General features: G+C 44.7%; 1 protein-coding gene across 4 annotated transcripts in view; it reads left to right on the forward strand.

The window, feature by feature from the left end:
* The window catches only part of LOC108021964 (optomotor-blind protein), a 67212-nt gene that overhangs the window by 13762 nt on the left and 26398 nt on the right, over positions 1-27052 (forward strand). For 2 of the 4 annotated variants that reach the window (XM_017090796.3, XM_017090798.3), the window contains exons 3-4: positions 16453-16566; positions 16636-16798. In XM_017090796.3, coding sequence (XP_016946285.3) covers positions 16453-16566; positions 16636-16798 — 277 coding nt within the window. The remainder of the gene's footprint in view (positions 1-16452; positions 16567-16635; positions 16799-27052) is intronic. The other 2 variants (XM_017090797.3, XM_044092855.2) reach the window with 1 other exon arrangement.

A 27052-nucleotide genomic window follows, 5' to 3' on the forward strand; every position in this document is an offset into this window, starting at 1 on the left:
TATTAGATGTTGTACAAAATATTACTAAGCAATTTGAAGCCAGTAGTTACAACAACCGTTTCAACATAACATACACCAACAATTACACCAACGAGTTTACCAACAATTACACCAGTGTCTAGGATTATGATTACTTCAAAAAGCAAGCCAGAAATTACCAAAACAACTACACCAACAGTTACTCCAACATTTACACCAACGTTTAAGAGATCTTTGCTTTATGCAGGCTGCTCGCTATCTCTTTCTGTGCATCTGCCTGGCTCTTTCGCACCTCCCACCACTACACTGTGTGTGCAGTCAATTAACGGCAAACAAAAGTTTTGCAGTCTGTGCTGCATTTCGCCCACCTCCCACTTACTCTTCCACCCACTTCTTCGAGTGGGTGACGAAAAAAAGGGGTATATATATTTTCACAGCAGCAGCAAAACTTTTTGCTTTATGCTTTACATATGTATGGTGTTGTTTTGCTGCTATATTTTTCGTTTGTGTTTTTTTTTTTCGCTTTTGTTGTTTGTCTGCCTGCATCGCGTTAATTGAGTGTGAAGTTGGGCTTTTGTTGGTGTTATTGCTGTTGTTGTTGATTTTAATTGTTAAGCAACAAAGGCGCGAAATATGTTTTAGCTGTTTTGGCTTTTAATTAAGCTGCCAGCCCAAAAAAAGCCGGGCGAAAAACGTAAGACAAAAAAGCACAAGCAAAGGAAGCATAAGAAGCAGTAGATTGCGTGCGAGAGGCAGTAAAAAGTGTTGATTTCATTAAAAGCATTAAAAGCAATTGCAGCAACAAAGTCAAAGTCACACTCCCCATCTCTGTCCCTCGTTCAGGCCGCTCTGGTTAATATAAGTATATATCTTTTCTTCTAGTGCATTTTTTTTCTGTATTTTGCGATCGTGTGTTGACTGCATTTAATTGTTGTTGTGCACATGCCGTCGACGGCGACGTTGGCGTCGCTGCTCGCGTTCGTTGTCACTTTGAGTTAACAACTCGATTACACGCTCTGCCTCTGCCTCTGCTGGCGTCTCAGCCGACTGTCATCGCCGCCGGCCATGTGCAATTTTTTGAATTATTAATGAATCTCAGCAACGGCCGCAATAAAACAGCAGAGCAGCCAGCAAGAACAAAGAGAAACTGGAGCTTGCCAACCGAAGGACACCCTGTAGCTTTCCTTAGGCGTTTTAAGCAGCAAAAGCATGCTTTTGGGTATATTAACCCAAAAATCATCATAAAAGTTTATTGGTTTGCTTTCTTTAAAGCTTACGATTATGAAGATCTCTAAGAGCAATAATCTTAGCAACTAAACTATACCCTATACCATTTTTCAGGGTTTTTGCTTTAAAAGCATGCTTTTGGAGGCTCAGGCACAACAGAGCGCCATCAAAATATGTTGGACTCTTAGAAGCCAAGATCCCTGAGGATCTCTTTTGACCACAAAAGACACATAGATACGTTTATACCAAATTTCACATATCCACCTCACTTAGTTATCAAGATACTTGCGATCGAAAATCCCCATCTTTGGCTATAGGGTACGAAAAGTGGTAACCAAGGAAGAGCATGGTTAAAAGCAAAGCAAAGCAAGTGCCTGTGCAGCAGCAGCCGGATCGTGTTAATAAAAAACAATTAATATTAAGTGTATGTTTAGTGCGGCTCTTGACGCCGTTGCTGTTATTGTTGCGCCTGCTTTTGCTGCCGCTGCTGCACTCGTTGATTATTTGTACTATTAACGCGTTGTCAGCAGAACTCGTTATCTGCCGTCTCCCTCTCGTCGCGTGTAATTACTTTTAGTTGGTCATAATTTGTCAATAGCTATTTTGTTGCACTGCCAATTGCCAGGCAGTCGTCAGCAGTCAACAACAATTGCAATCGCCCCAGCAACAACAGCAACAAAAAACCAAAGTGTGCAATCGTGTGTGGAGAGGAAGAGGCATGAGAGACAGAGAGACAGTGAGACAGAGAGAACGAGAGAAAGAGATGGGGCCGGAGGGGCCAACAGAAAGTGGAACAAGTTCGGTGACAGGCAGAAACAACTTGGCCAGATCTGAACTGTGATTGACAACCGTCAATTGCGGCAATTCCCATCGCCTTCGGAATTCCATTGCTCGGCGCTCGTTACTCGCCACTCGTTGTCATTATACCGTTCATTAAAGTATAGATTCCACAGATAGTTTGATAGGATGCATAAAGTTGGAATCAGTAGATCATGTTTTAATTGTAATGTCAGAAACTCGTTACCTTTTACTCGTCACTCGCTACTTTGCAGCACCTAGTGACTCGCTATCTTTTCTTCAAGTACTCGCTACTACAAAAAACATAAGACCTTTCCACATAAAATTGACCCCATCTTGTTACCTGGATTATGTAGGGAAGTCGGTAAAGTTAATGTCTTTCAAATCAGCACTCGTTACTTGCCTTCGAAGCGATGGTTAATTAGCATAATTGAGATTACTGGATGGCCGACTCGAACGCACACAATAGAAGGTAATCCCCATTTAGCAAAACCCATTCCCACTCCCATTCCCCTTCCCCCATCTCCGCCCTCCCTCTTCCGGTTCTCTACTCTTTTCTCGGTCCGCTGGTCAAATCCCTCTCGCTCAACCTGTTCCCGCTCCCCTGCGCCGGCGCCTGAGCGATTTCAGCGAGCAAAATCGCACAGAATGGGTAGACAAAGGGAGGCGGAAGATGAATAGGATGGCCAGGATGGGAGTAGGGGCTAGTAGGAGGGAGAAGGTCAGCTGCCTGAAGGGATCCGATCGCAACCCTCGGGGGTTTGTTCTTACCTCTCTTTGTTTGATCCGTCCTTATAGCGCCAGGTAAGCCACATCCTCTGTCCATCCTGATCCCTCCTCTCATCGCCCAGCCTCTGCTCCGCCGTTTAGCTTTGTTTGTTTTTCAGTCTCTTTCGGTCTTTTGGCCTCTCGACTCTCCCTCCGCATCGTCTTCATATGGCCACTTGTCCAGTGTCGTTTGTATCTGCACTTTATTATCATCAAAGGCCGCTGGGCTTCGCCTGTCTGCCCCTCGCCAATCCTTCATCTAAATAGGTAGGCTGCCCTTCTTGAAGATATAGTATTGTTCCTGGTTCCTGGTTCCCAATGGATATTTAAAGAAGTTTTGGGTCTCTGAAATCAATAGTATGTTAGGTCTAAAAAGTTAGCATATTAAAGATAGTCATATATTTTAGTCATGAAATGTTTGATAAATGGGTTTTTATAATCTTAGTTGGGATGTTGTAAGGTTTTTGTATTGGTAAACATTTATTTTGCTTAAGTTATGATTTTGTTTCAAGACCTATACTCAGTACCCTTCGATTTCCCGTATCATTCAGCTGGATCAGCTGCGGGTCCGAGCTTTAGTTTCCCCGCTTTTCGGGCCAACTTTCCGGGGGAGTGGCCACCGGCACCTATCTGGTCATCTACTGCCCGACTAGCGCCGCGGTGCCCCCTTTCGGGCCTGCGCCCCTGGCTTCTCCAGGAGCGGAGGCACATTGGCAAAAGGTAAACAGACCACAAATTGGACAGTGGAACACATGTTTGGCGCGTTAAATGCTCGAGCGTGTTATTTATAACGTTTTTTATGCGCTCAACAGCTTCGCAGCCGGGCCGGGCCGGGCCGGGCCGACCACTTGCTCTCTTCCTCTTCCACTGGCTGCGCCTGCGCCTGCGCGCCACCGCCTCTTCCTCTTCCTCACTCTCTTCGGGCTTCTGGGCCGTCTTCTGGGTTCTGAGCCATGCTGGCGGTGGTGTTGTTGTTCTTGTTAAGACGCGTGTACCCAGTTGCCCCTCGTGTTTTGGCCAGTTGCTGCCGTTGTTGTTTGGTCAACACCTTTTGTAGACTCTGGCTTCGGGCTAAAGAAAAAGAATCCACCCCCCCCGCCTCCTGCTCTCTGCGAAGAAAAGAAGGGGCTGTGAAGAAAAGCAAGGAGGGAAAAAACGGCAGCAGTTGTAAGTTTCTGTTTGTTCTTCGTCGTGTTTCGTATGACCGCAAAAATATGCGTATGGCCAGGGTCCCTTTTTGGGCCTTATGACAGCCATCGGTCATCGGGGTCTCTCGCCGAGTCCTTGAGCACAACTGGCACACCGGAGCACGCAATGTCCTCGGGAGCGCCACCAAAAGGCCAAAGAATTCCCATTCTGGATCAAGATCGGTATCTCGGCGAGGCGGTTAAGGCGTCTCAACTGGCTGAAAGTCGCGAATGGAGAAGCGGGAACATATAGTTTGGTTAGAAACGTTAGATCAAGATGGTGCGTTGAGAGCCTCCATCGATGGCTTAAGTCTTCAGGAGCTCATTTGGCGAATACGATTCTGCGGGCCAGCCAGCTGTCTTCGCAGCGACTTGCTACCATATCTCTGGAAGAAAGAACAAGCCCCGCCGAGCAGCAGGAGAATCGAACAGATTCGCGGAGAAATCCGAAAAGAATTGAACAGGTGAACACAGAAGATTTCTCTGCCGAGATTCTTCCCCCGGGGTTCTTCATATTTCTTTGAGGAGGGAGCTTATCAGCTCCTTAGCCCGGAGAAGAATTGGAAGGAGGTTTCTCCGAATCGTGTTGATTTGATTTATTTAAAGGCAACAAAACAAAACGCAAAGCCAGGCAACGAGGGAGAATGCGAATTTATCGCTGTTCGATCATAAATAAGAATTATATAAACATGCGTTTGGGACCTCAGTGCACACCACCCATGAATGGGGGCCCTCTCCTCGGATTCTTCTTATTTGTTGTTTTTGCCTCTTGGGCTGCCTCTGTGGGCCGAAACAAGTTGCAGTATGTTGGCTGTCTGCGTCATGATGAAGATGATGGCGATGCAATGACGATGATGATGGGGCTGGAGTTCGCCGTGTGTGGGACACATTAGAATCCGGTCCTTGGGCTGTCCTGCCTCTCGGCCGCATGTCGGTTGTGTTAACAACATTTAAACGCAGCTCGTTTAGAATCTGAGTCTCCTCTTCATTGAGAAGCGGCAAACTGGAACTGGGCACCCGGAGCACTGGAGCCTGGAGCCCGGAGCCCGGGAATCTGGAGTCTGGCGTCTGGAGCCTACGACCTGGGACCTACCAGCCTAGGCTCGTTACGTGCCCTCCGCCTTGTTGACTTTGAGGATTTATGAGTGTCTGACGTGTGTGATGACTGTTATTAGCCGCGTCCGCGTCCGCGTCCTCAAACCAAGTTTACAACAATTCAAGCCACAACTCGCCAACAGGCCGAGCAACCATCCAGCACTGAGAAAAATACGTGTCCTATTCTGAATTAAACTGGAACTGAAATCTCAACTAAAATGAAAGTATTTCCCTTTGACTCTGAGGTTATCTGTTGTTTCAAACACTATTTTATTACCTCTTTAAAAATATGGTTTTATAAATCTGAAATTTCTATTAAAAAGGAATTTTTTTTCTTATTTTTCAAGTTATCTTTGATTCCGTCTTTAAAAAATCGCATTACAAACCTGAAACTCTTAAAAAAACCTGGTAATCCAATCAAAAAAATCTGCAATTATTTAGCATATTAGTGATTTAAGCAGGAGAATTTTGCGCAGTGCAGCAAACAATCCCACGCAACCTCCACATTTCCCAGTTTCCAGAGCTCTTTAAACGGATGTGCGGATGTGTGCATCGACATGGCCATCAGGGAGGCGGCCCCTTTCCCTCGAAAGCCCCCCGAATCATCATCATCATCATCGTATTGGTCGTGATCGTGATCCCAACCACTCAGGAAGGATCTCGAGCTTTGGGTTTATATTATAAGGAGGAAAAAAATTGAAAAAGCAATGCAAACAAACAAACAGAAACGCGTTAATGGCGCCTACCACCATAATTTAGACATTAAACGTGGGCGCTGGGGGCGTGGCTGCCATTGGGATTGTTTGCTTTAGCGATTACTCACTGTACATCAAGTTCAGCTGGGGGAACGAGAGTTCCCCTGTGGCGCCTTCAAGTGCATATAAATAATTCTTTCTCTGGAATAAAATGCATTTTTGAGCAAACTGCAAAAACATTCACTCTCAAATTTGTTTACGCATAAAGATTTAAACTTTATTAAATCAATATAAAATACCATTGTACTTAGCTTGTGTGAATTCCGAAATTTTGCAAGTGCCACATTTTACTGCTGGCGCAAAATAGTTACTCATTCGGTTATTTATAGGTAGAGTAATAAAAATAATTATTATCGCAATAAATCCATTGGAAAGTTACAACTACTCGTAAAGGAAAATAATCATATGCATTCCTGCTTATTATATATTTTTTGCTGCCACTTTAATGGCCGTCGACTGCGACAATTTGTATGGAAATGAGCTCAGTCAGCTCTGGCTCGATGGCCCTTGTCGCAGCCCCACCACCCCGAAATTCGGAAAACCCTCGTCCAATTGTAGAGCATCTTGAGCTCATCTTCCTTTATCTGCTCGCTTTGAGCTCACTTGAGCACTAAATGCGCATAAATTACTTACACTTTGGCAGGCAAACATTGACAGGGAAAAAATAAAGTAAGGCCCAAGATGGGAGCCGCACCCACCGAACCGCCCACCAAGCCACCCACGGAGCCACCCACCGAACCACCCAACACTCCACAAACTTGGCCAACGAGCTGCAAAACATTTGACGCACAATTTAATTAAAAATAAGACAAACTCTCTCGCCTGCCCCCTGACAAAATGTATTTAAAACTTGGCCATAAATAATTTAGCACCGCCGCTGGGGTCGTCCGTGTATCTACGAGATACTTTCTGGCCACCGCCCCCATTTCCCCGCTGATTTGTTGCAAATGTCACTGCTTCCATTTCCCACTGCATTTGCATCTGGGCCCAAAACCATCTTGAGACTCGGGCCAAGAACCCAATTGAGGTTGAACCAATTAGTGGCGGGTCGCCGGGGATCTTTGCCCTTAAGAGGGCCATGGGAAATAAGTAGGCACGGTGATTACCATTGACTGCACTTCTAGAGTTTTTATTTAGTTTAGTTTATAGTTAAAATTTGGAATATTTGAAAGTACACTACTCGAGAATTTAAACCCAAATTCAAAGAGGTATCGCACTTTAAAATCGGAGTCCAATAGCTCAAGTTATGGAATCTTGAATTGCAGTTTTGGGTCACCGTTCCAAAATTCATCTGAATTATCGAACATAAAAATGGGCTAAAATTTCGACCCTCTTAGAAAATAAATATTTGAATGCAGATTATTAGAGAATTCAAACACAAACTCAAAGAGGTATCCCACATCGAAATCGGAGTCCAATAACTAAAGTTATAGAATTTAGAAGTTCGTTTTTGGGTCCCATTCTGAAACCCATGGGAAATACGGAAAAATCGAACATGAAAATGGGCTAAAATTTTGACCTTCTTAAAAAATAAATATTTAAATGCAGATTATTAGAGAATTCAAACACAAACTCATAGAGGTATCCCACATCGAAATCGGAGTCCAACAGCTTAAGTTATGAAATTTAGAAGTTCGGTTTTGGGTCCCATTCTGAAACCCATGGGAAATACGGAAAAATCGAACATGAAAATGGGCTAAAATTTTGACCTTCTTAAAAAATAAATATTTAAATGCAGATTATTAGAGAATTCAAACACAAACTCATAGAGGTATCCCACAATAAAATCGGAGTCCAACAGCTTAAGTTATGAAATTTAGAAGTTCGGTTTTGGGTCCCATTCTGAAACCCATGGGAAATACGGAAAAATCGAACATGAAAATGGGCTAAAATTTCGACCCTCTTAGAAAATAAATATTTAAAAGCAGATTATTAGAGAATTCAAACACAAACTCATAGAGGTATCCCACATCGAAATCGGAGTCCAATAACTAAAGTTATGGAATCTAGAAGTTCGGTTTTGGGTCCCATTCTGAAACCCATGGGAAATACGGAAAAATCGAACATGAAAATGGGCTAAAATTTCGACCCTCTTAGAAAATAAATATTTAAATGCAGATTATTAGAGAATTCAAACACAAACTCATAGAGGTATCCCACATCGAAATCGGAGTCCAATAACTAAAGTTATGGAATCTAGAAGTTCGGTTTTGGGTCCCATTCTGAAACCCATGGGAAATACGGAAAAATCGAACATGAAAATGGGCTAAAATTTCGACCCTCTTAGAAAATAAATATTTAAATGCAGATTATTAGAGAATTCAAACACAAACTCATAGAGGTATCCCACAATAAAATCGGAGTCCAACAGCTTAAGTTATGAAATTTAGAAGTTCGTTTTTGGGTCCCATTCTGAAACCCATGGGAAATACGGAAGAATCGAACATGAAAATGGACCAAAATTTCGACCCTCTTAGAAAATAAATATTTAAATGCAGATTATTACAGAATTCAAACACAAACTCATAGAGGTATCCCACATCGAAATCGGAGTACATTGACTAAAGTTATGGAATCTAGAAGTTCGGTTTTGGGTCCCATTCTGAAATCCATGGGAAATACGGAAAAATCGAACATGAAAATGGGCTAAAATTTCGACCCTCTTAGAAAATAAATATTTGAATGCAGATTATTAGAGAATTCAAACACAAACTCATAGAGGTATCCCACATCGAAATCGGAGTACATTGACTAAAGTTATGGAATCTAGAAGTTCGGTTTTGGGTCCCATTCTGAAACCCATGGGAAATACGGAAAAATCGAACATGAAAATGGGCTAAAATTTCGACCCTCTTAGAAAATAAATATTTAAATGCAGATTATTACAGAATTCAAACACAAACTCATAGAGGTATCCCACATCGAAATCGGAGTCCAATAACTAAAGTTATGGAATTTAGAAGTTCAGTTTTGGGTCCCATTCTGAAATCCATGGGAAATACGAAAAAATCGAACATGAAAATGGGTTAACATTTCGACCCTCTTAGAAAATAAATATTTAAATGCAGATTATTAGAGAATTCAAACACAAACTCATAGAGGTATCCCACATCGAAATCGGAGTCCAATAACTAAAGTTATGGAATCTAGAAGTTCGGTTTTGGGTCCCATTCTGAAATCCATGGGAAATACGAAAAAATCGAACATGAAAATGGGTTAACATTTCGACCCTCTTAGAAAATAAATATTTAAATGCAGATTATTAGAGAATTCAAACACAAACTCATAGAGGTATCCCACAATAAAATCGGAGTCCAACAGCTTAAGTTATGAAATTTAGAAGTTCGGTTTTGGGTCCCATTCTGAAACCCATGGGAAATACGGAAGAATCGAACATGAAAATGGGCTACAACTTCGACTTCCTTTGAGATTGAATATTTGAATGCAGATTTTTAGAGAATTATAAAAAATTGAAAGGGGTATCTCACCTTAAAATCGGAGCCCAATAGCTCAAGTCATTGAACTGCACTTTCGGTTCCAGTTCAGCTCTTGAACCTTGACCCTTAGAAGCCGATTTTGAACTTGTTTTCAGTTGTTTTTGGTATCACTGAGCACATAACTTCTCCCTGCTGGGAATAATTTAATTAAATTAAATTGTACACTTCCCCATATTATAATCTAAATCAATAATTCCCATGTAAACGTTTCTCTAATATGCAAATCAGAATCATCATATTTTATTCAGCCGTTTTGCCCGGCTCGCATGTGCGACAAATGAAAATAAAATAAAAATTGCCGCTAAATTGTTATGCCAATTGTTGTTGCTGCTGCCTTTGATTATTGTGCGAAAAGTCACACAACTGACGGAGCCGTCGGCTTGCATATTAAACAGGCTAAAAGCCAGAGGAAACTGAAAATTATTAATAAATGAATGCAAATAAGCTGCGGGGGCGGGGGAAAGTAAAAAAAGCATTGAACAAGCACTGGCACACACACATATGTGCAGCAGCACTGACAAATCGAAAGCAAAATTAAAACAGAAAAAGGCAAAAAGGGTTAAGAACATTGGCTGCATGCAAATGAGCTGGGGAGCAAGAGAGATGGGGCGATGGGGCGATGGGGCGATGGGCGGACCAAGCGTCAAAAAACTGACCGGCAGACCAGAAAAAAATGTAAAAAATAAAAAATAAAGCAAGCCAAGCAAATATAACAAAGCAGAGGCACACACACACACAAAAAATTAAAAAAAAAAATAAGCCAAAATAAATAAAAGAAAACAAACAAAGCGGGGGCGTCGCGCCGTCTCTTTCCCCCCGCGGCGGGGCCCAGAGGCAGAGCAAAAGAGACAGCACTAGCCTAAAAACAGAGCAGGTGAATCGGGGGGAAAGAGAAGGGCAGCGGCCGAAGGAAAGAGAGGGCCTGCATTTGCAAGGTTAGAACTTGCAAATAAAATAAGTAAGAGGGGGTGCGTGTGTGTGTGGCCCCTTGTTTGTCTGTGTCAATTGACCGAAAATGATGGCGACCAAAAATGCAAAAAAAAAGCAACGTGCTTCAGCAAAAATGGCGCAAATTCATGTGTGCATTTCCGTGGGCCAGGGTGTGAGAGTGTGTGTGACAGCAGCCGCAATTATGAGCAATTATGACAAACAAAAAATATAAACAACAAACAAAGACACAATGCAGAGCCGGGCCAACCAAAGAAAGCAAAGCCCAGGGGTGGACCTTGTTTGCGATGTATAATTATCCATATTGGCAGTGTCCGCTCGAAGTGTACAAACTAGCAGCACACTTCGGAGGGGCAGTAAATTAGAAGGTTACTGGAAATAAATGCAAATTGTATATTGTTTATACTCGGTTTTAGTGGAATATTTCTAAGCACTTTTTTAATTGGCAACCATTTGTAAACCTCTTGAAAAATGATTTTTTTGCTATAAAATCTTTTGGTTAATAATAAGATTGTTTCATGATTGCTTAAATTTGAATGTTGTTAATTTTAATTTCCTAAAATCTAAACAACGAATGAGACCGTGGTCCAGCCCCGGCACATGCCAAAAAATCTGTTCATGGGTCCTACTTCCCCAACTCAACTCGAAAGTGCGTTGTTTTTGCTGCACTTGTCAGAACGCCACTTGTTGAGGCTGTTTTTTATGTGCCCCATCCGCAGACAACATAAATCAACACCCAGAGTCGCTCTCGAGGCCCGACCCCGCGACCCCTGAACCCTGGTCTCCGCTTTCCCCGGCTTATCTGCGTGACAACTGCATTTCAATTCATAACAATTAAGTCGGACAACAGGCGCGGAAACTGCGAGCGGCGGAAAAGCCAGGAGGGGGTTGGTCGCAGAAGCAGGAGATTGAGGGGCGGCGACTGCGACCACTCTAATCGTTGACAAGGTCAGCGGGTTCAGCCATGTTTATTTTTTTCGATTCCCCCACGAAAACAAATGGGCCTTTTTCGGCAGGCGCCTTATCAGGCCGGAGAGGCAGCCGCGATGACAGCGCCACAAATCTAATCGCCAGCCTCGATAAGGATGCCAGAGCCAGCCAAGGAGGCTGTACCCTTTTTGGGGCCATATCACTTGAAATACTTTCTATTTTATTTGAAATTGTTCTTATTTTCGGAGTATCATTCCCCACTAGTTAACTAAAGATACAGATTTTTAAGACTGCATATCAAATATATAAAGATTTTACTTTTAACAAATCAGTTCCCCGTCATTTTTCGAAATTTATTTACCTAATTTGATATTATTTTATATTAATATTATTAGAAATACATTTTTTGTATTATACTTAATCATCTTTTTTGGGCATTGCTTTTATATTGTATGTTTTTTTGATCAGATACTTCCCCTACCATATCTTAGGGCATTCCCAATTCGTTTAGATCCGCTTCACATCGCCATTACCTTGCCTCGTTTCACGCTCGCCCAAAATGAAGCGATCAAATTGTAATTACACCGATTTCCCGCATTTGATTTATTCATTGCGCCAGATTTATGTGTGTGTGAGCTCGGGGTCGGGAGTCCATCGATAAGGAGTACAGCAGATAGTTTTCCCCGCCGCGCCAATGGGCCCAAAAAACTATATGTATCTTAGAATTTGATCCCCTGCGAGGGTTGAGGGCTCCTACTACTCCCTGTGATCCTGTTCCGAGGGTCTCGGACTTTCGGGCCGCGGATCTTAATGACATGGCCATTCATTGCGGGCCAAAACGAGACGGGAGTGGGCGTTGCCACTAACTGACAGGCCAAAACAAACGGGCAGCCTGTTTACGAGGACTTGGGGCCGTGGTTATGCCTTCATAAATTGTTTTATTATTATATAGACTTGATATATGGCCCAGCCACTTGGTCGGTCAGTCAGTCTGGGCCTGGGCCTGTCAGTTTATTGGTTTAACTAATTTGCCCCGATCCTTCGGCTCTCTCTGTGCCCGTGTGCCCGTGAGCCCGTGTGCCTGTGTGGGTAATTAACGTTTATGATGCAGCTGCCTCCTGGTCCTCGTCGTTGTCCCTGTCCAGTTGGCTGGCCAGTTCCCCAGCTCGTTGGCCTCGCTCACAAATTTGTCAAATACCCAAACGATGTACATCTGTGAAATGCGAGGAAAAAAAGCGGCCAATTTGCATGCAATTGTCATTCAATAAAATTCAAATTAAATGCAATGCAAAAAGTGGCCAAATAAATAAATCAACCGGACGAAGGGACAGATGTTCTCTAGGCAAATGATGTAAGATGATGTTGGGTATGCACCCCTTTCCTCGGTTCATACTGTTTATCGGAAATCCAATGGCAATGTGTTGACAAAGATTAAGGAGGCACAGACAAAAAAATAAGAAACACCGGAGGAAAACGACAGCAATTTTGTTGTCACAAAGCCAAACTGTCAACGAATCCCCGGCCCCTGCTCATCGACGGTTTCCCCGCACTGCCACTACCAATTTTCGGTTCCCTTTGGGCCGGCAGCTGCAGGTGCTACTTTAATCCCCGCGCCTTGTTGACAAGGGGACAGGAGGAGCCCAGAGAAAGGGAAGGAGGCCCACGAATGCGTTTTGCAAGCCAACCTCTGTGGCTTTTAGGGCTCAGCCTTCCCCCTGTTTGTGCCCCTATATCATCTCCATCGCAGCCTCTTTCCTTCGGTTTTTTCCCAATTTTCGGGCTGCTGTTTGATTGACTATCAGATAATGCATTGACGCTTCTAAGGCAGGTCGGCTGCCTCACCTCTCACCTGCCATCGCGATCGGCCGGGCACAGGTGCGTTAATAGACGCCGCCAGGGTAGCGAAAAAAAGGTGGTCAGCACTGGGAACTCGGGACACACAGATGTCACCTGCGGATCCGCCGATGGGATCGCTAATCGATTACATGGCCACCGCAAGCAGTCAAGATTTAGATAAGTGGCCAGGCTCAGCTAACCGGGGGTTAGTTTTGTAAACAAAATGCTCAACAAATGCTCGGCGATGAGGGATTCCCCGGAACTGTAGGGTTTCTTTATAGGAAAGTATATCACTAAAAGTAGGTTTTAAAATTAACATATTTTTACGATTTTAACATAAAAACCTGCGGTTAGTTTAACTTGCGTATGAGAAAGCGGCCGAAAAAATTGTACATTTTTTTAGCCCCTCTTCTTTTTCAAATATTTATTTTAGTATTATATACCAGCTTTAATTTGCTAAAATATAAAAAAATAATAATAGTGGAATTTATTCCTCGTCTGTTTTTGAGTGATTGAGATAGGCTTTATTTTTTCTTGCTTAGCCACGGAATTGATTATATATGAAGTGCGTTTTATTCGAGTGTTAATGAACACATTATTAAGTGTGCTTTTTGTGTACATTTTAATGTTTATTTTAATGTGTGCTTCAAATACACTCGGCTAGTTGTTCGCCACACTCTAGGGTGCTTATCAATTTGTACACACTGTCCGGGATTGTATATATTTAAATTGCCTTCTTGAGTAGACTACATTTTTATGTGCATTTTTTGTAAGACTTCAAAGTCCTTAATAATTTTTTTAATATTATTTTTGGGGCAACATTTATTTTTTAAAATATTTTGTTGACCTCATTTTTCCTCCCCAGCTCTACTCTCGTTATTTTGCCCTCTTCTCTCAAGCGGTCTTTAGCCCGTTTTTTTTCATTTTTTCAGCCAAGCCCAACCCAATTACAACTCAATCGTTGAACATTTTATTTTCGGACCGGGCTAATTGATTAGCCATTAACCCCTATGTGGGCCTGACGGGGCTAAGGACAACTGAGCGACACCTTAACACTCGCAGGGCTCGCAGCCAAGGGCAAGGGGAAAACAATAAAGAAAACGCACTGAGCCTTAATTAAGCTTAATTATGGGCTCATGGGCTCAGGGGCTCCGGTGCTCCGGGGCTCCGGTGCTCCGGGGCTCCAGGGCTCCGCCGTTGCCAAGTGCCTTCAACACTCTTGGCATCGGGGGGAAATTGAATTAGCCGCGGTGGAACTCCGTCGAAATGTGTGTGGCAAAAACAAACAACGACGCTGGGTGCTCTGGTCAAAAGGTGCAAGTTTTACACGTAACGATTTGCACGAACCTGAATCTCTGCTCCGGTGTCGGTCTCGGTCTTGGTCTCGGTCTCGGTCGCTTTTTGGCCAGAAGTCTGATGTCTGGCGTCTCGGAAGAGCCCAAAGAGCCTGAGCCTGAGCCTGGCCTGAGCCTGGGCCCGAGCCTGGGCCCGAGCCTGAGCTGAGCCCCTGGAACCAACACAAACGAGAGCAAATCGTTTTGTTGTCGAGCAAGCCAGGCTTTTCAGTCCAAAGAAGAAAAAATGAAAAAAATATATACGGCGTGTGGTGTGGGCCCAGGAAACTGGCTCCAGAGTCGGCCTCGCTTGGGGCCATGTCTCTGGTCTTGGTCTTGGCCTGGTCCCTGGTCCCCGGTCTCTGGCCATAACAAGCTGCCAACAACTGGCGCCAAGTGCTCAATAATGTTAACGAGCTATTCAGTTAAGACAACACACACACTCTCGAAAAAACAAAAGCCCAGGCAGCGGGGGAAAAAAGAGTCCAAGCCAAAAGCAAGGCAAGGCAGACAGACGTGCCTTCGTTCCTGGCAAATAAAAAATAATTTGCAGTCGAAAAAGGCAGGCAGACCTCCCCCAATCCCCACAGCCCCTCGAAAAAGGGGGTGCGCTCTCCTCCAAATAGAAACATCCTCGGTTCGGGGCTCGCCCTCCTCCGTCGGCTCGGCTCGGTCCTCAGCTCCTCAGCTCCTCAGTCTTCGGTCTCCAGTCTTCAGTCTTCCCGTCCAGTCAGTCAGACATCACTCAGCTTGTTAGCCCTCCTTCCACGCCTCTGGTAAGCCCCCCACTAACCCCTTCCATGCGATGTTTGTTGGTTTTTATCAAAATGCAGTCGCAGCTGATGATGATCTGTGAACATGAACAAGACGTTCGTTAAATTTGATTCATGAGGCGCTCTCGCTTCGAGAGTCCCAACCTCAAATGAACACTGTGAAAAATGTGGCATATATAGAGTTGTATATTGTAAATATAAGTATGAGCTTTATCTATCCAAAGTTTAGCGCTTTTTATCTAAAACAAACTCCTTTTCATGGCACATTATTAACGAAAGTATAATACCTAACATAAGTCAAAGTTATACAAAAATTCCGTTCCAAAAATGCGCTTGGGAATTATAAGGCAGTAGACAGTATATTCTTTAGTCTTTATAAAAACAAACTTACTTTTGTACAATTGAGTTTAGTTGAATTCATTTAATCTATTGAAAAGCCTACATGCTTAACATTCTCGGCATAAAACAAACAAATTTATTAAAAGACCACCCCGCTTTCGCTCAGTGCTTCCCTGCTGAACCTGAACCCGAACAGCGATTGAGTGATTGCTACTTAAAGTTATAATTTTCATATTTATGCCCGTGTGTGTGCTGGGCGAGATCTCCTCTGGCCAGAGCTGAAGCCTCTGCCTCTTGGTCCATCTCCGGGCTCCTTTTTGGGTGGATAGTTGGGTTGTTCGGATGTTGGGCTGCTCGGTCGCTCGGTTGTTCGGTCGCTCGGTTGTTCCGAGGGACAACGACATCGCATCGCGCCGCATCGCATCGGCATCGCCGCCGCCTGTGTGTGTTCCCCCTTTTGGCCGGGCCATGTAATTTTCGAGTTTGCACATTGCCACCAACATGGCTAATCAACCTGGCCAAGAGGAGCCCGGCACTCTGCCGCTGCTCCTCTCTTTTTGGGCCAATTTGAATCCGAATGGCGGGAGTTTGGAGCTTCGGAGTCGAGCCGAAACAATTTGTGGCTTGGCGCCACTTGATAGCCCGACTGGTCTGGTCTGGTATGGGGGTTTTTGTTTGCTTTTGGCCAACTCGTAGTCCGAATCTGATAATGATGATGATGATGATTGTGCCAGTGCCAGTGCGAGTGCGACTGCGACTGTGGTTAGCGGCAGCAGCAGCGATCTCGACTGGATGGATGGATCTGGGCCCCGAAGGTGGGCCCCTGAGAACCAGAACGTGGTCTCGGGTCTTAGGCTTTATAAGCCGCACTGATTAATGTTTTATTTGATTAGCCCGGGAAAATGACTGTGCCCCCCTTATATAGCCTACCCCCAAGCCGTAGCACACCCATCACTAATCCCTCATCTCTGCTCTTCCCCTTACAGACAAATGTTTCCGCAAATGAAATTTCGTGTTTCGGGACTGGATGCCAAGGCTAAATACATCTTGCTACTGGACATCGTGGCGGCGGACGATTATCGTTATAAATTTCATAATAGGTGAGTCTTAACATACAACGAGGGTTCCGCCTGAGTCCTGAATGCCTCAAATAACCATTGCAATTACAGTCGCTGGATGGTGGCTGGCAAAGCGGACCCCGAGATGCCAAAACGCATGTATATCCATCCAGATTCGCCCACAACGGGTGAGCAATGGATGCAGAAAGTTGTTTCATTTCACAAATTAAAATTGACCAACAATATTAGTGATAAACATGGATTTGTAAGTACTGTACGTCTTCTTTGTTTACCGCATTAGTTATCTAAGTTACACCCACCCACAAAAACAGACCCACAACAAAAACAAAAAAGAACCCACAATTCAGCGATACCAAGGAATTCTACAGGCTGATTTAGATAGTATATTTTTACTTTGGTGAACGTTTAAGGTGAATGTGAAGAAACTGAAGAAATGTGTAGCGACATAAAAAATTGGCGCCCAACGTGGGGCATTATTTTGGGCATGTCGGTGAATTACAATTATTGAACTTTTTTTTTCAATACCTTGCTTGATTTCTTGTTCCTGTTTCGCAAAGTAATTAACTCATTCGCCAATAAAGCTTGGGAGCAAAGAGAAAAACCCGATTCAACGGAACTGCAGCACATCAAAGCGAACTTTATCTAGGCCCCATATCAAAGAGCCTGCGCCTAACACTCGGCACTTCAAATATCATCTCCGCCAGTAACCCCATCTTCTCTTTCATTTCCCATTTTTTTCATTTTCGCTTATCAATGTGAATTTGCATGGCATCCGACTCGTTTTCCTTCGGGCTTGCACTTTGAAGTATATAGAACTCCACGCCGGGCTGGCTTATCTAAAACTTCTCACACGCATGAAGCGGATGGATAAGCTCTCGGCATCGGGATCGGGATCGGGATCGGGGATTCTGTATTCTGGATGGTAAGCCATAGGAAGGGGGTTTGGGAAAAAGCAAAAATAAAAAAGAAAGGGGGGCGCCAGGCAAATTGTCGGCGGACTTTTCATTTGAAGGCCGCGCTCGCGCGCTTCTTTTGACTTTGTAGTTGTGCCGACGCCGATCGCGTAAATTTCATCAACTGCTGGGCAAATTTTCATTTTTATTGATCGGACGGTGGGGCCCACCCGTTGCGACTATATACCGCACATACACCCCCTTTCTCCTGCGATCCTACGATCATTATGATCTTGGGCGGGCGCCATGCGGTTCTGCAGTCTTGTGTCATGTCTCCGCCTCTTTTCCCCCTTTTTTTTTTGTTTTTTATATATCTTGGCTCGTTTTGCATGCCGAGTCATAAATCGCACAGCGAACAAGCGGCGGATAAGGGCCACACCGCCTCCTCCTTCTGCGGATATATATATACCTCCTGAGATCCCCGGTGCCCCGACAATTGGACAATCCGAGTCTCGTGTCCGGCGGCGTGCGTGGGCCTCCGCCTAAGTAGCCTGTGTTGGCCATTAATTTCGCTTAGTTCAAACGCCGAAATGCCGACGCTGCGTGTGGTGTGGCCAGCGATTTGGAATCGGTGTCCGGAATCGGAGGGGTATTTATTTAATCAAGGGGTTCTCCAAGTATATTGGGCACTTGCGGTCAGTATTTCAAAGAATTATAATGAATTCAGGGTTCTTATTGTTACACTAAAGATCAGTTCTAACAAATTTTGCCTTCAAGAGTTGCTTTCTTGGAGCTGTTCTTGATTTTCCATTATATTTCGTATCAGTTTTTACAAATTTGCATTCGCAGAGTTGCTTTCTTGGAACTGTATTATTGTACATGACTATATGGTTTATAAAAGTCGCTTATACGTAAGATAGCTTGTAATTTTCTTGGAACAACTCGGGGTAAGGCATAAATCAATATGTAATTACCACAAATATCGGAGATAATGCTGTTTAACTTTAACAACGAAGTTTGTGGAACCGAAGAAAGCGCCGCCCCTGTGCGGGTGTCGCCACCTGGCGGCGCTCTCAAAAGCGTTATAATCATATAATCATGGCAGAGCCATGGGGAACCAAAGAGCGTTATTAAGGTCTATAATTTAACACTTTTTGCGGTCGCAGTGAGGTCAAAGTGGGCGTTGGGTGGGTGATTTCATACGGCTGATTTCTGTTGTACTTCTGTGGAGCTGCCTGCTTCTCGCTGGCTGCGTGTCAAAACAACAACGTGGCAGGCCTTCAGAAGTTCAGACCTCCGTAATTGTGGCCCACCTTTGTTCTACCCAATACGTATATATATGAATATATAGCCAGCGATTCAGCCGAGTTGGGGACAAGGGGCAGGGGGTGCCCCAAAGCGTTGCGGAAACGGAAGCGGCTTTTCATACATTGAAATGCACTTAGCGGGCGGCAGAAAACGCGCGCGTTTTTAAACGCCCCTTGTGTGTGTGTGAGTGCTGGGCGGTGCGAGTGTGTGCGTGTCTGTCGGCCATGTTGCCGCAAAGAGCCACCCTAATAAGGTATAATGAACCACCAAGGGTCAAAGGGGGTGGCTCGGCGGAAGGGGTGGCTCGCAGGCGGCAGGAAGGTGTCGCCTAATGCGTTTAATTGTTGCAGCTCAAGCTGGGACACTCTCTACTCCAATTAGCCACCCCCACCCATTGCGGGCCTTCTTATTCGTTTAAAAAGCTGGGAATATCATCTACACTGAATGGGTATACAAAGAGAATTTTAAGAGGGGAAAATCCTACTCTAAAGCGTGTAATAGGCCATTAAGCTAGAAGAAAGTCTTCTCAAAAAGTTAAAAAAAAAAATGTAATAAATGGAAGAGATCTGTTTAAAAAATGTACTTATAAAGTTAAGAGATGTAACGATTTTTAGAGAAATTTGAAGACCCATTTTGATATAATTTTAACAACTTCATTTAAAGAAAAAATCCAGGAGATGTGTTATTTTCTGTATGGGCAGTATAGAAGCCATTTAAAGAATACCTAGAATTTTATCGCAGTGTGCTGAAACCCAGGCAGTCGCTGCTGCACAGGGGGCGAAAGAGATGGTAGGTCGGGAGGTGGGGCACATATATGTCTGCTGCCATTAGTTTCCCCATAGTTCAAAGCATAGTTGGCCATCTTCTGTGCCCGTTCAACCATGGAGAAGTGGTCTCGAGCATCCTCCCAATCCTCATCGCCCCGTCCCAAACGATCCCATGCCATCCCGGGGATTTCTGAATCGGCAGCAGGCGAAGCGAGAAAAACAAAAAATTGTGTCCGAGGAGAGCAACTCAACTGAACGGAACGGGTTGACAAACTAAACTCAAGTGGAGTTCCATTTCCGGACACGGACACGGACACGGACACGAACACGGACGCAAATCAAATTAATTGAGGCGCAAAGCACACACAGGAGAGTCCTTTAAAGACCATCCTGCGGATAAACCATATTGTACCTACAGACGCGGCTCAACCTCAATCTCGGGCAGCGTTCTCTGGTGGTTTTCTTGAAACAATTCGCTTAGAAAATCAAAGGCGGCCCGCAACTGCACGTGTGTGGGTGTGTGTGTGTGGCTGTGCATATGGGATATGGGATATGAGCTCTGGGATAGGCTATGGCATGGTATAGGGGATATGAGATCTGGCCAATTTGTCTGCCTTAGACGCGCTCTCTAAGGGGTCCATCCCGGGGTCAGGTAGCTAGGTGTTGCCCAAAATACCATTTGAAAGGCCCTTTTGAAGTTGACAGCCAGCCTCGGCCTCAGATCCCTGCCATCCTTATCCTTGGCTCGTGGTCGAAGGAACAGGATTCGGTGCGGGAGCGGGGGCCGGGCAGTGAATTGCCTTCAATTGAAGTGGACTGGAGTGGATGGAATGCTCATTGTGACACCAATTAGGCCTGGACAAGGTCTAGCCTTGGCAACCAACTTGATCAGTTGACAGGGCATCGAATGACTATGTTAACAAGTCTCGTATGAGTGGCCTAACAGCCTTTAAGTAGAAGTATCTTCAATATTTGGGGGCAGAATTTCGCTATAATAGCGTAATCGCGTATAATAGGTATCTAATGGTTATTGGCTCTTCACCAAGTTAAGGACTAAAGATAAGCTTATTATACATGGAGTTCCAAAGTTTAGGCATATTTGTACGTAATTTGGGAGTTATTTTTCAGTGTATGAGGTTTCTTGCTTGTTACAAATCACATAAAATGCAAATAATTATGTCTTAATTTTTTCTTTTTAAACGTGCAAGTTTTGCTGGTTACAAATCAGCCGAAATGCAAACAAGTACATCGTTAATATTTGGGGCGGCAGAAATTCACTGGTATAATAAGTATCTAAAGGTTAATGGCTCTTTACCAAGTTAAACTTCAAAGATAAGCTTATTATACACTGAGTTCCAAGGTTTAGTCACATTTGCATGTAATTTGCTAGTTTTTTTCTCAGTGTCTGAGGTTGCTTGCTCGCTACAAATCACACGAATTGCATGCGCCTGTCTGGTAGGCTCCGCTCTCTCGACTGCATGGTTTCCTATGTGGGCAAAGTGATCAACCCCTTGGCATGCAACCCTCGAAATTCTAAGCCCTCAATGAGGATGCTACCTACCTACCGACGATGACAATGATGTTGCTGCTGCTGTTGCAACCACAAATAGCTCGGTCCCCTGTCCGCGGGTAGACATACGTTTATACGCATCTGATTCCTTATCTAATGGCTAATGCCACCGCTATCTGGCGACCATATCATATCATGCGGTGCCCAAGGGTCCCGGGCGAGAGCAAAGGGTATCAATGGCTGGCTATCGGTGGCGATCAGCTAGATTAGGCCTGCTGTTCCTCGTCGTTTGGCCAAGTGAAAGGAGCCATATCACCGTCACCGGCACACGGCGACAGCAGCCCAACTTTTTCCTCAGTTTTTGCTTTTTGCAACAGCTGGCTATTTTCGCCGTCTGCGTAGTTTGTATATACGTACTTCTTTCAGAGGAAGAAACTGGTCTGGGCCATCAATCACTCAACTGATGGAAGCCACACGCAATTTGCCCGAGGGCGTAACTCGGTTTGGAGCATGGTAATGGGATTGGCAATGGGAATGGGACCAGGTGAGAGACGGGAGCCCAGATTAGGTTGGCGCTTGTGATTGGAAAATCATTTTTTAGCTGCTCCTAGCTCCGATTTGAGGCTGAAAATCTGCCAGAAAAGGCCTTGCCCACGATTTTATAGCCTCTTTGTACGAGCCTCTTTCATTAATCACATTTTCAAGTGGAGGGAAATGGTAATTATGCCTGCTTAGCGATTAAATTGCTAAATTAAATGGGTTTGCACCGAGTAAAAAATGTTGGAAGAATTGTTATACGAGCTGGAACTGAATTTCTAGTGTGAAAATGTCGAATGCCGAGCCACTCCGCCGGTGCACTCGCCTAATAAATCGATCGCAAAGCTCTTCAGCCTTCTGTTTTTCAGGACCTCTCTGCACTTCAAGCGCTGACTTTAAGGTCCTTGAGTTGGGAAGCGAAAACCCGAAACTTACCCCGGCAAACTCTGCAAGGGCCCCACACTCGCGTCTCCCTTGCGCGACTTCATTTGAATATTAAAAAATTCCAAAACACAAAATGGAATTTTTATTTGCGATATTTTGTCGCACCTCAGCGACAACGTACTTGCCACCTCGCCCTGGGTAGTGCCACCCCAAAGAGAAAAGGCCGAAAAAAACGGATCTCGGGTTTAATTTAACATAAAAGCGCGTTCGTCATTAGGCGCTCAACCAACCCCTCTCGGGAATAAAATAAAATAAAAAATATATACACACACACACAGAGAGTGGGAGTGAAATTTATGAGGCATGCTCAGGTTTTTATTAGATTTTAACTAGGCCTGGCGCCAGGACTGCCTGCCACTCGCACCATGGCCAAACCCAGGAGTCAAACGTGCCAAAAACATTAAATATGTTAATTAGTTTCAACGCCCGGCGACCGCAGAAACCCAAACTAAATGTTCCAAAATTTGTGACAAAACACCCGAAAAAAAACAGGAGGAGGTATGGGGAAAAGCAGGACTTTAAGTGCCGCTGGTCACGTTAGCCCCGGGTTCTGAATCCGTATCCCAGAGTAATATGCTAATGCCCCGGGGGGCTCTGTAGGACCCCCTGTCTGGCCTTAACCCTTACTGGGCCGCCCAGAGATGGGCTTGGCCAGAGCGAGATTTCGATTTGGCCTGGCATTTCGGGGCTTTATCTACATCGGCTTGTCCGCAGTTGAGGAAAACACTTGGCGGCGATAAGAAGTCGGGAAAAGCTGGAAAATTCCGCCGGGAGTTGGAGGAAATTTAATTAAGTGGATGTGATCTTGGGGGATATTCGTTGAGGAAGGAGCTTCAGGTAAAGCTAAAGAGAAGAGGGACTATTTGGCATGTTTCAAGGATGGTATAAGTGTTTTTTTGTAGGTTTTAGGAGGATGAAATTATTTTTAATTTTACAAAAAAGTGCACCTCAATTTTACCTAATTTTCCTGTGAAGAAAAATAGCTTTCCTCTCATACTGTGGCTGTAAATGCGCCCAATTAAGTGGCATCTATCCCTGGATAATTTCCAGAGGTTTCTGCCTTCCCGATCCCTCATTACCATCGCCGTACAAAGGAGAGAAGTCAGGAGTGGTCCTCTCAATGGCAGCTAATCCCCCTGATGATTACTGGCTGCCCGCCCCTGGATCGCCTCGCTTCGATTCCCTTCGATGCGATTCCGCTGATGGGATCGCATGGCATCGTCTCGTCTGTTGCTGAATGGCAGGATTATGCGAGCCGCAGCAACAAGATTATCCTAGCCTAATATCCTTAGGGGAAGAGGTAGTGAAAAGGCGCTCCTTGCAGATCCGAGATCGTTGTCTAACAACATAATTAACCAGGCCCACGCCCCCATTTTTTTTGGGTTTCCAGAGATTGCTCATACGCCGCGTCTCCCGCGGTGCAGTCACCGCAATCTTCTGGTTCGGTTTCTCCTCCTTTATGCTCAAATATCTCGTACTATGCTCCTCTATTTATTATTATGCTCATCGGGATTTCTTCATTGTCTCCTTGCGCCGCGGTGCATGTCTAAACAAATGCTTAGAAATTAAGGGCGCGCGACGACAGCTGAAGACGAGTTTATGATGCCGGGACAATGCACACATGCTGTGCCCCAGGATCCCAGGATCCCAGGATGCCATTGTGCGGCAAGTGTGCGTGCAGGGCGATTAAGACCCCTTCCCCTGCCCCGGCCCCGGCCACGGCCCCTTCCGCCCGGCCATCATCAGCAAAAAAAGAAGACACACAAAAAGTGTACACTTTCATCTCGGCATCATCTTGTCATACAGACAGTCAAATCCAAGTGAGCAGCGCCAGCTGGCGAGGAAGGGCCATTGTTTGGCCATTGTTGCCAAAAAGCAGATCACAGGATGTGCCCTTTTGGGGCGGGCGGCGGTGCGGGCGCGCTGGCTTTTCCATTAGGCCAGCGCAAATAGACAAGCTTGACTTGGATTTCCGCCACCCGAAGGGGGACGGGGCCACAGGAAGTGCAATATTTGCCAGGCAAATAGATTTCCAAACGCGACTATCTACGCACAGACGCACTCTGCCCCGAAGTGTGCCCCTTACACGGGGGGAAAGCGTAAGGCACTGTGGCATATGGTATATGATATCATGTAAAAAACCCTTTATACAGCCAAAAAATACATAATACCTTGTTCAAAGTGGGCATGTTTAATGCAAATCGTAAGTTTAGTACAAAATACATACGTTTCCAACTTTTCTCCAGTGTGGTAGCGGTTAAAGTGGTTTAAGAAGGCCTATTTTATCCATGGGTTCTCCCACTTTTTGCCAGTGTAGCGCCTACTTTTCATCCAAGTTTCTGTTTGGTTTTCCCCCACCGAAGAAGCGCCATCTCAGATCGCCATCGCCCGGAATGGGATCGCTGTGCCCCGGGCCGCGCTATCTGCCGAGTGCCTAAGTCTGAGGTGACAGTTAAACACCTCAAACATGCTACCACATTGTGTAAATCTCTATTGGTATTCAAATGTTTGTCCCCGACTCAGCCTGTCTGTCTGTCTGTCTTGCATCTTGCAGCTACCATCTAGCATCTAGCAGCTAGCAGCTAGCATCTCGCATCTCGCATCTGTTTGTCTCATCTGTTTGCCTTTGTTTCCATTTGAATTTAAGATATTTGCCCGTGTTCTCCGGCCTTGTTTGACTTGTCTGCGCGTCTGCAGCGATGTTGATTCGGATTTGGATTCGGATTCGGATTCATATTTATATTCAGATTGAAGTGGGATGCGGCGGAGATAGCGCGTTTTCCCCTCGTTCAGAGTGGTGGAGGAAAAACGGAAGCTGCCTCCGCTGGCGCCTGAAAAGTAATCTCCATAATCTCGGAGGTCATCAGATATCATATCATTTTCTGGGGTCTTTTGTGGGGGGCAGTATGGCCACATTGTTTTGGTATTTTTCAAATCATTTATACTTATTTATTTAAATAAAATATTACAAGGTCTTAAATTATATTTTAGTAAATGGTATCATCTTTTATCTTAGAGCTTTGACCTTTCCTCCAAAGTTCCTTCACCCAGTACTCTGTGGATATATCCCTTGTGGCGCCACCGAAAAGTCTGGCAACCTTTGATCCCTTGTTGATCTTTGCTCAGTCGAAAGTGTTTGCCGAGGCCCCAAAAACCCAGACCATTCATTCTTTTTTCTCCCACTGTTTGCCAACGCTTATCTGTCTTTGTTTTTGGGAGATTCTTTCTCTTTGCCTGGCGGCCAGGTGAAAGTCATTGGCCAGAATGCCACCTGTTGTACAGTACTTTATAGCACGTATAAATCACTCGATTTCCATTGTTATCCAGATTGACACTTTTATGATTTCCCCGGCCCGTCTGATTCGATTATTGGCCTGACTTATCGTCGCCATGCCACTAACCATATAGTTATAGCCCGTATGACAACAATTATGGCAACAACTTTAACAACATCTAATGCCCGGACAACAACGAGAACAACTCTGATGTGGCACGCAAATTCTGTGTTGTCTCCCATTAAAAGCGGGGGGCAGCGGGGCACCTGTGAAAGAAGGGGGCGGCGGTTGTCATAGATTGATAGTCGCTGTACCTGGATATTGTGAGGGCTCTCTATGGCTCCTATATATCACAACTCCGCTGTGGACACGATTCTTGCGTGTTGACAACTAAGTTGTCTCTGTCAAAGCGTCAATCACTGGGAAAACAATTTTCAAAATGTACGAATAGGTGTGCGTTATTTGCATAAAGGAAGCCACAGCAATAGGTGGGTAAAAAAACCATACACATGTTTGTATGGAAAATATGGAGGAAACTTGATTAGACCCGGCACACACGCACCCAGAGGAGGGGGGAAAAGCGAACTATTAGTGGGATAATTAATTGAATCAATCGATGCGCTGCTGCTGCCGCTGCCGCTGCCGCTGCCGCTGGCAAATGGAGCGAAGCCCGTTCTTATGGCCAGTATGTGCGCAGCCACTATCCATACTATATTTCACCATATTCGCCCTGACAGTTTACACACGGGTCAGCGGCAGCGGCAGCGGCAATAACGAAATAATAACCTAGAAAATGTTGGGCAATTATTGTTATCGTTGCACCTCAGCCAGATGATGAGAGTCCAAACTGAGGCAAACCGGACCCCGAGCGGTGCACAGAGAAAAATCTTCCCCATGGTATGGAAATTATACTTAAGTTGGTAGAAGATATCAAGGGAAGCAACCTTTGATATGATGGTAAATATAGTTTTTTTTTTCTGAAAATGCTCCCTCTTTTACGTACTTATTTTGCCTAGTGTAGCGGCTACCTGACTGGCTGGTGGAAAATAGACGAATGACTATATATGCCCAGACTAGGGCGTTGCACAGTGGGCGTGGCGGCCGCACAGTGGGGAGATAATGGCCTCGTTTTGTCTTGTGGCGCAGTTTCTCCGCTCGAGTGAAAATGCCCACTAAAACTGAAAAGAAAATTAATGATAAGCGAGGCATTCGGGGGGAATTCAATTAAATGGAGAACTGCAAATGAAATGCCTAGCAATCGAAATACAAATAATACAGATCACTAAATAAGCCCACAAATTTTTGGCACACTTTGGCAAATATCAGCCAGAAAGATAAAAACAAACATTTCAACTCCTGTCTGGCTGGCCGCAAAGGTTTTCTCCCCACTTTTTGCCCAACTCCCCCCGGGCGTTAACCACATTTTCCAGCTTGTTGATAAATTATCGCTCTTAACGAGAAAAGCGCATGAAATTGGCACCCGAAACGCCCCACAAAAAATGGGAAAATAAAAATGCATTGCACATGCAACTCAGGCAGGCAAGCGCCGCCCGTCATAATTACCCAAAAAAAAAGAACAAAAAAAAAACGAAACAGAAACAGAAAAATATTAATGAATTATTTGGAAAAACAAACGCCACGGGTGAGGAGCTTGGGCTCGGGGGGTTCAGCTCAAAATTAGGCATTTAATTGTCTCGGCCATAGAGCTCTTGCCGACCTATGGAGGAGGCCCTCTGAAAAACGCCAGCTGACAGGCGTCACGTTGGAAAACCA

This window comes from Drosophila biarmipes, chromosome X, assembly GCF_025231255.1.
Source record: "Drosophila biarmipes strain raj3 chromosome X, RU_DBia_V1.1, whole genome shotgun sequence".
Lineage (NCBI taxonomy): Eukaryota > Metazoa > Arthropoda > Insecta > Diptera > Drosophilidae > Drosophila > Drosophila biarmipes.